This window comes from Mustelus asterias, unplaced genomic scaffold (assembly GCF_964213995.1).
Source record: "Mustelus asterias unplaced genomic scaffold, sMusAst1.hap1.1 HAP1_SCAFFOLD_253, whole genome shotgun sequence".
Taxonomy (NCBI): Eukaryota; Metazoa; Chordata; class Chondrichthyes; order Carcharhiniformes; family Triakidae; genus Mustelus; species Mustelus asterias.
Genome location: NW_027590220.1, coordinates 391,862 through 407,645, shown reverse-complemented (window position 1 = coordinate 407,645; position 15,784 = coordinate 391,862). Strand labels below are relative to the sequence as shown.

General features: G+C 47.1%; 1 protein-coding gene across 2 annotated transcripts in view; it reads right to left on the bottom strand.

The window, feature by feature from the left end:
• Positions 1 to 15,784, bottom strand: part of tonsl (tonsoku-like, DNA repair protein) — a 97,950-nt gene that overhangs the window by 68,375 nt on the left and 13,791 nt on the right. For both annotated transcript variants that reach the window (XM_078204026.1, XM_078204025.1), the window contains 2 exons: positions 13,381 to 13,495; positions 8,940 to 9,088 (listed from right to left, as the gene is read on the bottom strand). Coding sequence is in view for 1 of the 2 variants with exons in the window: in XM_078204025.1 (XP_078060151.1) it covers positions 8,940 to 9,088; positions 13,381 to 13,495 (264 nt within the window). In the remaining variant the exon portion in view is untranslated. The remainder of the gene's footprint in view (positions 1 to 8,939; positions 9,089 to 13,380; positions 13,496 to 15,784) is intronic.

The following is a 15,784-nucleotide window of genomic DNA, read 5'->3' as shown; positions in this document are numbered from 1 at the left end:
ACCACCTGAAAGTAGATGGTTTACTGTAATAGACCTATGTTCGGCATTTTTTAGTGTGCCACTAGCTCAAGAAAGTCAGTATCTCTTTGCATTTACGTACGAGGGGAAACAATACACATACAATAGGATGCCCCAAGGATTTAAACATTCCCCACATGTATTCAATCAGGTGTTGAGAGCAGATTTAGAAGGAATACAGTTGGAAGGAACACTGATACAATATGTGGATGATTTATTATTATGCACAGGAACACAAGAACAGTGCAGGAAGGATAGTTTAAAACTATTGGAAAGACTAGCAGAAGGGGGTCATAAAGTTTCCAGGAAAAAGCTGCAGCTGTGCCAGAAAAAGGTAGAATACTTGGGAAGAGAAATATCAGCAGGACAGAAGGAGATAGCTTCACAGCAAATAGAAGCAGTACTAAAAGTTCCGAAACCACGGACGGTGGGACAAATGATGACATTTTTGGGAATGACAGGATTCAGTTCAGAATGGGTGGAAAGCTATGCCGAAAAAACGCAGGCACTACGAAAGATAATGAAGGAGGCAGGGTGTGACGAATTAAAAGCCAAACTAAAATGGGATAAAGATGCTTCAGACGCATTTGAAAACGTGAAAAGAGAAATGGCACAGGCACCAGCATTGGCCTTACCGACCTATGACAAGCCCTTTGACTTATTTGTGAGTAACAGAGAAGCCGGATTTGCTACAGCAATGTTAATGCAGGAAAATTGCAAGGGTAGACGAAGGCAGGCTGTAGCATATTACAGTACCAAGCTAGACGACGTAGCGATGGGATACCCTCCGTGCCATCAAGGCCTGGCAGCAGCTTGGTGGGCGTACGAAAAGGCAGCCACGGTCACAATGGGATATCCGATAAACATACATGTATACCATAAGGTCGCTGAATTGATTGAGCAAGGAAAATTTGTGCTGACACCTGCTAGGATCCATCATTATCGAATGCTAACCACATTTCCAGATATCACGATTATAAAGTGCAACAGAGTAAATCCAGCTGATTACATGCCATTACCTCATGAAGGAGAAGAACATGAATGCTTAAGAGAAGCAAAAACATTTATGAAACTGAGAAAAGATTTAAGAGCAGAGGGACTAGTGACAAAAGGGAAAAGGATACTGTATGTAGATGGCTCATGTTACAGGGATCACTTAGGAAACCACGCAGGCTATGCCATAGTTGAACAGAAAGGGGAAACACTTGAAGTCATAGAAGCAGAGAAATGTGAACAGCCCTGTTCAGCCCAACTGGCAGAACTTAAAGCATTGACCAGAGCATGTGAGCTAGCAAACGGGGAAGCATTGGAAATTTATACTGATTCGGCCTATGCCCACGGGGTCTGCCATCTGTTCGGGGCAATATGGAAGCAAAGGGGATTTAGGAAAAGCGGAGGAGGACCAATACAACACGAAGGTCAAATCAGGGCTTTAATAAGGGCCATGATGGGTCCAAGGGAATTAGCCATAATTAAGTGTCAGGCGCATAAAAAGGGAGCAGACAGCATCACACAGGGAAACACCAAAGCCGACAAGGCAGCTAAAGAAGCGTCAGGATGCATTGAGGCTACGATAGCCCCAGTAGAAATAGCAAGGCCGCACCCAGGGCCAGGTACGGGGGATATCGAACCTCACATCACATTAGAGGATGTAGCACAATTACAGGAGGAAACCTCTGTAGCTGAAAAGGCAATGTGGAAAGATAGAGGAGCACTACAGGGACAACAGGACAGGATATGGAGAAATGGGGAGGGATTAGTCATAGCACCCACATCATTACTAACCGTACTAATTAGCGAAGCGCATGGAGTGGACCACTGTGCGAGAGGAGAAGTGGCTAGAAAGATCAAGAAGGAAGGATTCTGGTCACCATACCTGCAAAACTCGATTGTCTACATACTAAGTCAGTGTGAGGTGTGTGCTCAGAATAACATCAGGAAGGGCATTACTGCCCCAATAGGGCATATACCCATTCCTGAAGGACCATTTAAACATCTATGCATGGACTATGTGGATATGGGAAAGGTGGTAAGAGGGAAAAGATACATGCTAGTGATTATTGATAGATTCAGCAGATGGATAGAAGCAACGCCATCCAAAGATCAAGGATCTGGAACGGTGATTAACTTCCTGTCAAAAGAAATTATCCCAAGATTTGGCATACCCACGCAATTAAGTTCAGACAATGGATCTGCTTTTATAGGAAGGGCACTGAGAGAGACACTCTCGGCACTCCGAATAAAGCAGAAGTTTGAATGCGTATATCACCCTCAATCCCAAGGAATGGTGGAGAGAGCAAACGGGACCCTTAAGGCTAAAATAAGCAAAATTTGCAGTGAAACAGGGAAAAACTGGATAGATGCTCTGCCATTGGCTCTAATGCAATACAGGAGTCAGGAAAACAGAATCACACATTTGAGCCCACATGAAATGATGACAGGAAGAGTAATGCCGGTACCTAAGATCAGGGGATCAGGAGGTCCTACGCTAGAATGTTCAGATCAAAGCACAAAAGAATATATACAACAATTAACTGTTATACATAGAACTATATTTGAACAGGAAAAAGCCAAGGAGGAGGAGAATCCGGTAACAGAACATCAGATCAAGCCTGGAGATCGAGTATACATCAGAAAGTTCCGGAGACGTTGGAACGAACCGAGACGAGAAGGACCGTTTGAAGTCACCAAAGTGTCTCCCACGGCTTTGCAAGTAGAAGGCAGTACACTGTGGTATCACTTGAACCATTGTACCAGAACGATACCAGGGGTGGGGGAGAGAAGGGAAATTGAAGAAGTACACAGAGTGGATAGAGGTGATAGCGAGGAAGAAATAGAAATACACGGGGAGAATCGTGGGGAGGAGGAACAGGGCCAAGGAAGAACAAAAAGAATAGAGGATGATGAAAGTAGTTCTGTACATGAGCTGGCTGATGATACAAATGCCCAGCCTGAGCCTATTAGTCAAGGTGCCGAGGGAGGTGAGGACAGGGAAGGGGCCCCATTCCCCACCTGGGAGTTGGAAACTATTTCCCTTAGGAACTTCCGTGACCCATAGAAAAGGAGAATGGGATACAGAAGACATAAGGGTGCAAAATCAGGAAGATAGAGTATTAAGACGAACAAAACGTGAACGATTAGTGAGCACAAATACTATTTGGGAAAAAGCGCAGAAAAACAAATGGTGGAAATGGGCTGAGTATACAGGTCAGAGAAACAGTGATGGGAAAGAGTGTGTAGTATGTGCATCAGAGAAACCTAACACCCAAGTAACTGATATACCATGGGGATCAGGAGACTGTAGAACCAGGAAACAAAGCTGGAGAAAGGAAAATTGCCGTCCATATACCACATATATAAGGTATCATATGATAGGGAATCGGAACTACTCGTATGAGAATATAGACTGTTCCGGATCCGCATGTGATAACCTTTGTAAAGGTGAGCCGCCGTTGTGTCAATACCACTGCATCCTGTTTGCTGGGGTAAAAAAGGGCATCTACAACTTGACCCACAGATGTCCAAAGTGGCCAAAAACGGCAGTGGACGCGGTCCCAAAGGAATGGAGTGTAGAGCCCAACTTACAAATCCGAGATTGCTATTGGAGGGAAAGTAGCACAGGAAGTAGTGTGGGAAATTACACAGGAGAGTGTGAAAGGATTTGGAATATAACCGATGCTCTTTATCTGATCCTCTCAGGAGGGGGATGGGCACCCCCTCCTTTTGTGTTAGACTATCAAGAAAATCAACTGGCCGATCTCTGGTGGCTTTGTGGCCCGGAGAAAGGGCTATTGGCAAAATTACCACAGAATTGGAAAGGACTATGTGCTCGAGTTATGCTTGCCCAGAGCATTGTGATACTACCGGGGGAAAGAGAAATTAAATCACAAAGAATTAAGAGGGCATATACCCCTGACCCTACGATAAAATTGGACGCAATCGGACAGCCCCGCGGCATCCCGAATGAGTTCAAAGCTAGGAACGAAATAGCTGCAGGGTTTGAATCCCTCTTTGTTTGGATCACACCCAGCAAGAATACTGAGTGGATCAATTACATCTATTATAATCAGCAGAGGTTTATTAATTATACGAATGATGCCCTGGAGGCCTTAGGAGAGCAGTTGGATGCGACCAGCAAAATGGCGTGGCAAAATCGACAGGCGTTAGATTGGCTCCTGGCAGAGAAAGGAGGGGTGTGTGTTATGTTTGGGGATCAGTGCTGCACATTTATCCCTAATAACACTAATCCAGAGGGGTCATTTACACAAGCCATGAATAAGTTAAGAAATCTTAAGAAAGAAGTGAAAGAAAATGCTGGGTTTGGGCATGAGGTATGGAGTTGGCTGGACAGAATATTAGGAAGATGGGGGGTGTGGTTTGCCAAAGCTGGAGCTGTAGCAATCGCAACAATAATCATTCTGGGACTGATATTTTGTTGTTTTTTACCCGCCCTGAGATCCTTCCTTACCAGAGTGGCAGCGCGGCAGATGGTGACGCGGGTGCTAAGCAGCTCACGCTCGAGAGAAAAAACAGAGGAATGGGAAAATCTTGAGCCGCCCCCGCTGAGTGGATTCACAATGACCTTGGTCGAAGTTGAAACTCGTCACTCTGTAAAATAACTACAATAGTGGAAGATCACCTTGTGGAAACAACAGCACCTTGCTGAAGTCCGCACGAAACCAGGAGAACTTAGTCTGTACACAGGAATCAGTCTTTTTCCCTTCCCTAGACAAGAGTGGGAAGGTTTTTGGCTGATGACTGTCAGGGGCAGGCAATCTGGAGGAGCAACCCAAAAATCAGAACCGGGATAGACAAATTATGATAAAGTTAGAATAGGGACACTGATCCCTGACCAAAATATTCGGCTCCTCCACATCGCCTGCAAAAAGTGATTAAAATAAAATACAAATGGGATCGAGCGAGGGGATTATTTGAGCTTGGTAATTGGGATGAGGCTAGGGAATAGCCTCAAAGGGGGGACTTGTAAGGGAAATTGTACTGGATATTGTATGAGTTTAGTATGAAATTCAGATTCACTTGTAAGGGAAATTGTACTGGATATTGTATGAGTTTAGTATGAAATTCAGATTCACTTGTAAGGGAAATTGTACTGGATATTGTATGAGTTTAGTATGGAATTCAGATTCACAGGTTTTAGTAAAATGATAAAGTAGATTTAGGTCTTAGTGAAATGATAAAGTAGATTTAGGTGAATAGTGAGATGGATATGTAACCTAAAGTAACTTCGTGTGACCTAATATAATCAAGTGTAGTCGATATGATTAAAGTGGAGGAACTAGAAGAACTAAAGAAGTAATATAGCAGTCACTGATTAGCAAAAGCAGACAATAGTCACTTAAGAAAACAAGAAAGACTGCTCGGTGGTTCAACTTAATAGCAGAGAGAATGTTTTCTTCTAAAAACACATTAGTAGACTATAAATCAGCAGGGGGGATGTCTTTTCTTCTAAACACATTCGCCTTAGCTTACAAAACCACGATTATTGTACAAACAGAAAAGTTCAGATAAGAGCAAGAGTTATTACCACCATGGTTTAAGAAACGAAGAGATATAACAGTGAACGACCGATTGCAAAGAAAACAGATAAAGTGTCAACTAAAAATAATGATGGCCAAAGAAAGAGCGGGCTGTAGGGTAAGATTACAACCAAGGACAGGCAGTAAAAGGGAGATAAGGATCTTGAGATAGGAGGCTGAAATGTACATAAAAGATTGTAAGCCCAAGAGCTCTTTGGAGTTTTCCGGACGCTCCCGGCTTTATCTCTTATGCTGAGAAATAAAGTCTTTTGCTTGAAAGATCGCTGCTCAGACTCTCTGTTTTAAACCGATGTAAACGAATTGTCGTCCTGGGGAACCACGACAACTCCTGGCATTAAAATAGACACATCTCAGACCTTCAGCCTGAGCACTTCCCTTCTCCCTCACTCGTCTAACCTCCCTCTTACCCTGTCTACATTCCTTATCTATTTGCGAGCTAACCTCCTCGCTCTCAGTCCCCTCATTTCGATTCCCTCCCCCCAACCTTTCTAGTTTAAAGTCTCACCAGTAGCCTTAGCCAACCTTCCCGCCAGGATATTGGTCCCCCTGGGATTCAAGTGCCACCCGTCTTTTTTAAACAGGTCACACCTGCCCCTAAAGAGGTCCCAATGATCCAAGTACCCAAATCCTTGTCCCTTGCTCCAGTCCCTCAGCCACGCATTAATTCTCCACCGATTCCTGTTCTCACTCTCCCGCGGCACAGGCAGCAATCCCGAGATTACTACCTTTGCATTCCTCTTTCTCAGCTGTCTACCCAACTCCCTATATTCTCTTTTCATGACCCCTTCCCTCTTCCTACCGATGTCAGCAGTACCTATATGCATCACGACCTTGGGCTCCTCTCCCTCCCCCTTCAGGATTTCTGGGACTCGACCAGAGACATCCCGGACCCCTGCACCAGGGAGGCAAACCACCATCCGAGAGTCCCGTCTGTGTCCGCAAAAACGCCTATCTGACCCTCTCACCGTAGAGTCCCCAATTAGCACTACCCTCCTTTCCTTACCCCTTTGCACTACTGGGCCAGGCTCAGCTCCAGAGACACTGCCACCGCTGCTTCCCCCAGGTGGGCTGTCCACCCCAGTAGTACTCAGACAGGAGTACTTATTATTAAGGGGCACATCCACCGGGGTGCTCACCATCACCCGAGCTTTCTCCTTCCTCACTGTTACCCAGTTACCCTCCTCCCGTGGTCCCGGTGTGACCACCTGCCGATAGCTCCTGTCAATGACCTCCTCACTATCCCTAACCCGGCGAAGGTCCTCGAGCTGCAATTCCAGTTCCCTAACATGGTCCCTTAGGAACCGCAGCTCAACACACCCAGCACAGATATGGTCGTCCGGGAGGCTAGGAGCCTCCAGGACCTCCCACATCCTACATTGGGAACAACATACTGGCCTGACAGTCATAATTGCCCTTTTAAACACAGGGAAAAAAGTGAATGAAGAATATTCCTCTCTGTTCCAAATTATTTCTACCAAGGTACCCGGAGAAAAGTAACTTATAAATAAAATTTTTTAAAAATAAGAAACTCACCCCTGCTCGCCCTTTCTGCCTAAGCCCGATGAGCCAAAGCCCCTCAGTTCTCACTCAGCTCCGTCTCACTCCGCTGCCCGCTAGATAGTGGGACCTGCCTTTTAAACCTCCTGTGCACTAAAAAAAAACTCAAGAGACCCTTCCCAGTAAACCCCGCGGCCACTGCCGGTTGCGCGCCAAAATTTAAAACTAAATTAAATAGTAGCCTGTTATGTCTTGCAGACCTTGCCATAGTCGGCGAGTGTTGGTGTGGCTAGCCTGGGACTCTAGCTTGGTCCGATACTGTCTTTTGGCATCTTTGATGGATCTCCTTAGATCGTATCTGGATTTCTTGTATAGGTCAGTGTCGCCTGACTTGAAAGCCTCAGATCTGGACTTCAGCCAGCAGTGGATATCCCTGTTCATCCATGGTTTCCGGTTGGGAATACACGGATTTGCTTCTTTGGACACAGTCTTCTACACACTTACTAATGAAGTCAGTTACTGTCGTGGCGAACTCGTTCAGGCTGGTCGCAGAGTTTTTAAATACTGACCAGTCCACTGTCTAGTCACAGAAGCACTAAGGGAGGTGACGGAGCAGTGGTATCATCACCGGTCTAGTAATCCGGAAACCCAGGGTTCATGCTCTGGGACCCCGGGTTCAAATCCAACCGTGGCAGATGTTCAAATTTGAATTCAATAAAAATATGGAATTAAAAGTCTAATGATGTCCATGAGATTGTCGATTGTGGTAAAATCCCATCTGCTTCACTAATGTTCCTTTCGGGAAGGAAATCTGCCATCCTTACCCGGTCTGTCAGCAATGTGGTCAATACTGAAATGACCCAGCAAGACACTTGGGCCAATTAGGGATGGCCAACAAATGCTGGCCCAGCCTGCGATCCGGTGAACGAATTTGTAAAAATTACCGCATTGACAAATATCTTTCTTAAATGCACCGCTGTCACAAGCATCGTCTTTCTAAAAACCCAAATTAATTCTGCATTGACAAAGAACAATACAGCACAGGAACAGTCCCTTCGGCCCTCCAAGCCCGTGCCGCTCCCTGGTCCAAACTAGACCATTCTTTTGTATCCCTCCATTCCCACTCCGTTCATATAGCTGTCTAGATAAGTCTTAAACGTTCCCAGTGTGTCCGCCTCCACCACCTTGCCCAGCAGCGCATTCCAGGCCCCCACCACCCTCTGTGTAAAAAACGTCCTTCTGATAGTCGTGTTAAACCTCCCCCCCTTCACCTTGAACCTATGACCCCTCGTGAACGTCACCACCGACCTGGGGAAAAGCTTCCCACCGTTCACCCTATCCATGCCTTTCATAATTTTATACACCTCTATTAGGTCTCCCCTCATCCTCCGTCTTTCCAGTGAGAACAACCCCAGTTTACCCAATCTCTCCTCATAACTAAGCCCCTCCATACCAGGCAACATCCTGGTAAACCTCCTCTGCACTCTCTCCAAAGCCTCCACGTCCTTCTGGTAGTGTGGCAACCAGAACTGGGCGCAGTATTCCAAATGCGGCCGAACCAACGTTCTATACAACTGCAACATCAGACCCCAACTTTTATACTCTATGCCCCGTCCTATAAAGGCAAGCATGCTTGATTGACTGATCGTAACGATCCAGCAATTGGAGAAACATTCCATAGGGAAGTGTTGAGACTGCCACTGGGGAAGAGCAGAGGCTGAGTGGGGTGAATAGCATCACTCCGACAATGGGCTGAATGGCCTCCAGTTGCACTCTCTGATTCTCTGCATTCAGTGTTGAGGGGTTTGGGCTGCAGCGTGAGATGCTCTGGGTCTCAGCCTGTGTTTCCCCCTGTCGCCTGCTTACCTGCGTTGTGTAGTAGTCGATGGCTTTCCGGTACGATCCCACCTTGCAGCAGAGATCACCAAGCTGCTCGCACAATCCCAGGGAATCCTGCTGTTGCTCCTTATCGGGCAGATCAGATAAAGCCTCCTCCAGTCGGCACCCTTTCACAGCTGAGGGAGCGGCAGGAAGGAACACAGACAGTGATTGCGAACGACAACAAGCACAGAGCAACTGTCAGCAAACGATGAGAGACAAAACCACCCTTCCCACTACAATCAGAAAGAAAAGAGAGGGACAGCGGGCCAGACAGTGCGGCACTCCCTCAGTACTGACCCTCTGACAGTGCGGCACTCCCTCAGCACTGACCCTCTGACAGTGCGGCACTCCCTCAGCACTGACCCTCTGACAGTGCGACACTCCCTCAGCACTGACCCTCTGACAGTGCAGTACTCCCTCAGCACTGACCCTCTGACAGTGCGGCACTCCCTCAGCACTGACCCTCTGACAGTGCAGCACTCCCTCAGTACTGACCCTCTGACAGTGCGACACTCCCTCAGCACTGACCCTCTGACAGTGCAGCACTCCCTCAGTACTGACCCTCTGACAGTGCGACACTCCCTCAGCACTGACCCTCTGACAGTGCGGCACTCTCTTGTTACAGCAGGGGAACGGCTGTCTAGATTACAAGTTTGAGACCCTAAAGTGGGGCTGTAATCTCCAACCGTCTGACTTGTCCGGGATGGTCCTCGGTGAATAATGATGTAGTTGATTCTGAGACCAGGGCCCTGAATCTCAATAAAGGGAACTATGATGGTATGAGGCATGAATTGGCCATGATGGACTGGGAAACATTACTGAAAGGAAAGACAGTGGACAGGCAATGGCGGGCATTTAAAGAATGAATAGATGAACTCCAGAAGTTTTTTATTCCTGTTTGACGCAAGAGTGGTCAGGGAATTGTGGCCAAACCATGACTTACAAGGGAAATTAGACATAGTATCAGATTCAAGGAAGAAACATTCAAATGGGTAAGAAAAAGCAATAGGCCTGAGGATTAGAAACAGTTTAAAATTCAGCAAAGGAGGACCAAGGATTGATTAAGAAGGAAAAATAGAGTATGAAAGTAAGCTAGCGGGGAACATGAAAACTGACTAAAAGTTTCTATAGATATGTAAAGAGAAAAAGATTGACAAAAACGAATGTAGGCCCCTTACAGTCAGAAACGGGAGAATTCATAACGGGGAATAAATAAATCTGAGGAACTAAATTTGTACTTTGCTTCAGTCTTCACAAAGGAAGACATGAATAATGTACCAGAAGTGCTGAGAGAAACATGTCAGCATTAGTAGAGAAATGGTTTTGGGGAAATTGATGGGATTGAAGGTGGATAAATTTCCAGATCCTGATAACCTTCATCCCAGAGTACTTAAGGAAATAGCCCGAGAAATAATAGATAATTTTTCCAAAATTCTTTGGTCAGGTTCCTACAGATTGGAGGGTAGCTAATGTAAACCTGTATTCAAAACTATTCAAAAAGTGAGGTAGAGAGAAAACAGGGAACTATAGACCAGTGAGCCTAACTTTAGTACCGGGAAGTTGCTAGAGTCCATTATCAAGGATTTCATAACTCAGCATTTGGAAGGCAGTGGTATAATCAGACAAAGTCAGCATGGATTTACAAAAGGGAAATCATGCTTGACGAATCTATTGGAATTCTTTGAGGATGTAACTAGTAGAGTTGACCGAGGAGAACCAGTGGATGTGGTTTATTTAGACTTTCAGGAGGCTTTCGACAGGGTCTCACTGTGTAAAGTTGAAGCGCATGGGATTGTGGGTAATGTCTTGAGATGGATAGAAAGCTGGTTAGCAGATAGGAAGCAAAGAGTTGGAGTAAATGGGTCTTTTTCTGATTGGCAGTCAGTGACTAGTGGGGTTCCGCAGGGATCTGTGCTCGGACCCCAACTGTTCACATTATATATTAATGATTTGGAAGAGGGAACTGAATGTATTATCTCCAAATTTGCAGCTGATACAAAGTTGGATGGGTGGGTGAGCTGTGAGGAGGATGCAGAGATGCTTCAGCATGATTTGGACAGGCTGAGTGTGTGGGTATCTGCATGGCAGATGCAGCATAATGTGGATAAATGTGAGGTTATCCACTTTGGCAGCATGGATTCATGAGGGGAAAGTCGTGCTTGACGAACATGTTGGATTTTTATGAAGATGTGACGAGGGCGGTTGATGGAGGAGAACCGGTGGATGTGGTGTTTTTGGATTTCCAAAAGGCGTTTGATAAGGTGCCCCATAAAAGGCTGCTGAAGAAGATTAGGGCACACGGAGTTGGGGGTAGTGTGTTAAAGTGGATTGGGGACTGGCTATCCGACAGGAAGCAAAGAGTCGGAATAAATGGGTGTTTTTCCGGTTGGAGGAAGGTAACTAGTGGCGTGCCGCAGGGATCGGTACTCGGGCCGCAACTATTTACCATTTATATAGATGATCTGGAGGAGGGGACGGAGTGTAGGGTAACGAAGTTTGCAGACGACACAAAAAGTGGAAAAGTGAATCGTGTGGAGGACGGAGAAGATCTGCAGAGAGATTTGGACAGGCTGAGTGAGTGGGCGAGGATATGGCAAATGGAGTATAACATTGATAAATGCGAGGTTATACACTTTGGAGGAAATAATAACAAATGGGATTACTATCTCAATGGAAACAAATTAAAACATGCTACCGTGCAAAGGGACCTGGGGGTCCTTGTGCATGAGACGCAAAAGCCCAGTCTGCAGGTACAACAGGTGATCAAGAAGGCAAATGGGATGTTGGCCTATATTGCGAGGGGGATAGAATATAAAAGCAGGGATGTCTTGATGCACCTGTACAGGGCATTGGTGAGGCCGCAGCTGGAATACTGTGTGCAGTATTGGTCCCCTTATATGAGGAAGGATATATTGGCATTGGAGGGAGTGCAGAGAAGGTTCACCAGGTTGATACCGGAGATGAGGGGTTTGGATTATGAGGAGAGGCTGAGGAGATTGGGTTTGTACTCGTTGGAGTTTAGAAGGATGAGGGGGGATCTTATGGAGACTTATAAGATAATGCGGGGGCTGGATAGGGTGGAGGCGGAGAGATTCTTTCCACTTAGTAAGGAAGTTAAAACTAGAGGACACAGCCTCAAAATAAAGGGGGGTCGGTTTAAGACAGAGTTGAGGAGGAACTTCTTCTCCCAGAGGGTGGTGAATCTCTGGAATTCTCTGCCCACTGAGGTGGTGGAGGCTACCTCGCTGAATACGTTTAAAGCGCGGATGGATGGATTCCTGATCGGTAAGGGAATTAAGGGTTATGGGGATCAGGCGGGTAAGTGGTACTGATCCACGTCAGATCAGCCATGATCTTATTGAATGGCGGGGCAGGCTCGAGGGGCTAGATGGCCTACTCCTGCTCCTATTTCTTATGTTCTTATGTAACAGGCAGACAGATTATTACTTGAATGGGTGTAAATTGAGAGAGGTGGATACTCAGCGAGACCTTGGAGTCCTCGTGCATCAGTCGCTGAAAGTAAGCGTGCAGGTACAGCAGGCAGTAAAGAAGGCAAATGGTATGTTGGCCTTCATAGCGAGAGGATTTGAGTATAGGGATAGGGAGGTTTTGCTGCAATTGTACAGGGCGTTGGTGAGGCCACACCTGGAGTATTGTGCACAGTTTTGGTGTCCTTATCTGAGGAAGGATGTCCTTGCTATAGAGGAAGTACAGTGAAGGTTTACCAGGCTGATTCCTGGAATGGCAGATCTGTCATATGAGGAGAGACTAAGTCGGTTAGGATTATATTGACTAAAGTTTAGAAGAGTGAGAGGGGATCTCATAGAAACTTATAAAATTCTAACAGGGTTAGACAGGGTAGATTCAGAAAGAATGTTCCCAATGGTGGGGGAGCCCAGAACTCGGAGTCATAGTTTGAGGATAAGGGGTAAACCTTTTAGAACTGAGGGGAGGAGAAATTTCTTCACCCAGAGGGTGGTGAATGTGTGGAATTCACTCCCACAGAATGTAGTTGAGGCCAAAACGTTATCTGATTTCAAGAAGAAACTAGATATAGCTCTTGGTGCTAAAGGGATCAAGGAATATATGGGGGGGAAATCAGGATGTTGAATTTGATGATGAGCCATGATCAAAATGAATGGCAGAGCAGGCTCAAAGGGCCGAATGGCCTCCTCCTGCTTCGAGTTTCTATCCAGGAAGAGAGGATTAACACCCTGACAATAAACCTCGCACACTCTATAACTGACAGCAGGAGGCACTGGGAGCACACAGCTGGTCAGGCAGCCCCTGTGCAAAGTGAAAGGTGGGGTTTCTGGTCTCACACCTTGCAGCATTATCAGTGAGGCTGAGTGACTAGCTGGCCTTAGATGTCCTTCCCGATTTCCTGCTGTCTGTCTGGCTGTTACACAGTGGAGGAGATGCTCACCATTCCTGAGGTTTTTCCTGACTGTGTCACGCTCTAACTGTTGTTGCGAGCCCAGTATAAACGCCTTCTTCAGTGAGCGCTTCGCAGCCACAAAATCTCCCAGTTGCAGCAGGACCTGTGAGGGGCACAAAGATGCGAGGGTGCTGCTTCAAGTCATAAACATTCAGAAGCTGCGAACATAAACACCTTGTACACACCGCACTGTTACCCCAACACCTTGTACACACCGCACTGTTACCCCAGCACCTTGTACACAAAGCACTGTTACCCCAACACCTTGTACACACCGCACTGTTACCCCAACACCTTGTACACACCGCACTGTTACCCCAACACCTTGTACACACTGCACTGTTACCCCAGCACCTTGTACACAAAGCACTGTTACCCCAACACCTTGTACACACCGCACTGTTACCCCAACACCTTGTACACACCGCACTGTTACCCCAACACCTTGTACACACCGCACTGTTACCCCAACACCTTGCACACTGCACTGTTACCCCAATACCTTGCACACACTGCACTGTTACCCCAGCACCTTGTACACAAAGCACTGTTACCCCAGCACCTTGTACACACCGCACTGTTACCCCAAGGCCTTGCACACACTGCACTGTTAACCCAACACCTTGCACACACTGCACTGTTACCCCAACACCTTGTACACACTGCACTGTTACCCCAACACCTTGCACACACTGCACTGTTAACCCAACACCTTGCACACACCGCACTGTTACCCCAACACCTTGCACACACTGCACTGTTACCCCAACACCTTGTACACACTGCACTGTTACCCCAACACCTTGCACACACTGCACTGTTAACCCAACACCTTGCACACACTGCACTGTTACCCCAACACCTTGTACACACCGCACTGTTACCCCAACACCTTGCACACACTGCACTGTTACCCCAACACCTTGTACACACTGCACTGTTACCCCAACACCTTGTACACACCGCAGTTACCCCAACACCTTGTACACACTGCACTGTTATCCCAACACCTTGTACACACTGCACTGTTACCCCAGCACCTTGTACACACCCCACTGTTACCCCGGCACCTTGTACACACCGCACTGTTACCCAAACACCTTGCACACACTGCACTGTTCCCCAGCACCTTGTACACACTGCACTGTTACCCCAACACCTTGTACATACCGCACTGTTACCCCGGCACCTTGCGCACACTGCACTGTTACCCAAACACCTTGTACACACTGCACTGTTACCCCAACACCTTGTACACACTGCACTGTTACCCCAACACCTTGTACACACCCCACTGTTACCCCGGCACCTTGCGCACACTGCACTGTTACCCAAACACCTTGTACACACTGCACTGTTACCCCAACACCTTGTACACACCGCACTGTTACCCCAACACCTTGTACACACCGCACTGTTACCCCAACACCTTGTACACACTGCACTGTTACCCCAACACCTTGTACACACTGCACTGTTACCCCAACACCTTGTACACACCGCACTGTTACCCCGGCACCTTGCACACACTGCACTGTTACCCCAACACCTTGTACACACCGCACTGTTACCCCAACACCTTGCACACACTGCACTGTTACCCCAACACCTTGTACACACTGCACTGTTACCCCAACACCTTGCACACACCGCACTGTTACCCCAACACCTTGTACACACTGCACTGTTACCCCAACACCTTGCACACACCGCACTGTTACCCCAACACCTTGTACACACTGCACTGTTACCCAAACAGCTTGCACACACTGCACTGTTACCCCAACACCTTGCACACACCGCACTGTTACCCCAACACCTTGTACACACTGCACTGTTACCCCAACACCTTGTACACACTGCACTGTTACCCCAACACCTTGCACACACTGCATTGTTACCCCAACACCTTGCACACACTGCACTGTTACCCCAACACCTTGCACACACCGCACTGTTACCCCAACACCTTGTACACACTGCACTGTTACCCCAACACCTTGTACACACTGCACTGTTACCCCAACACCTTGCACACACTGCACTGTTACCCCAACACCTTGTACACACTGCACTGTTACCCCAACACCTTGCACACACTGCACTGTTACCCCAACACCTTGTACACACCGCACTGTTACCCCAACACCTTGTACACACCGCACTGTTACCCCAACACCTTGCACACACTGCACTGTTACCCCAACACCTTGTACACACTGCACTGTTACCCCAACACCTTGCACACACTGCACTGTTACCCCAACACCTTGTACACACCGCACTGTTACCCCAACACCTTGTACACACTGCACTGTTACCCCAACACCTTGCACACACTGCACTGTTACCCCAACACCTTGTACACACTGCATTGTTACCCCAGCACCTT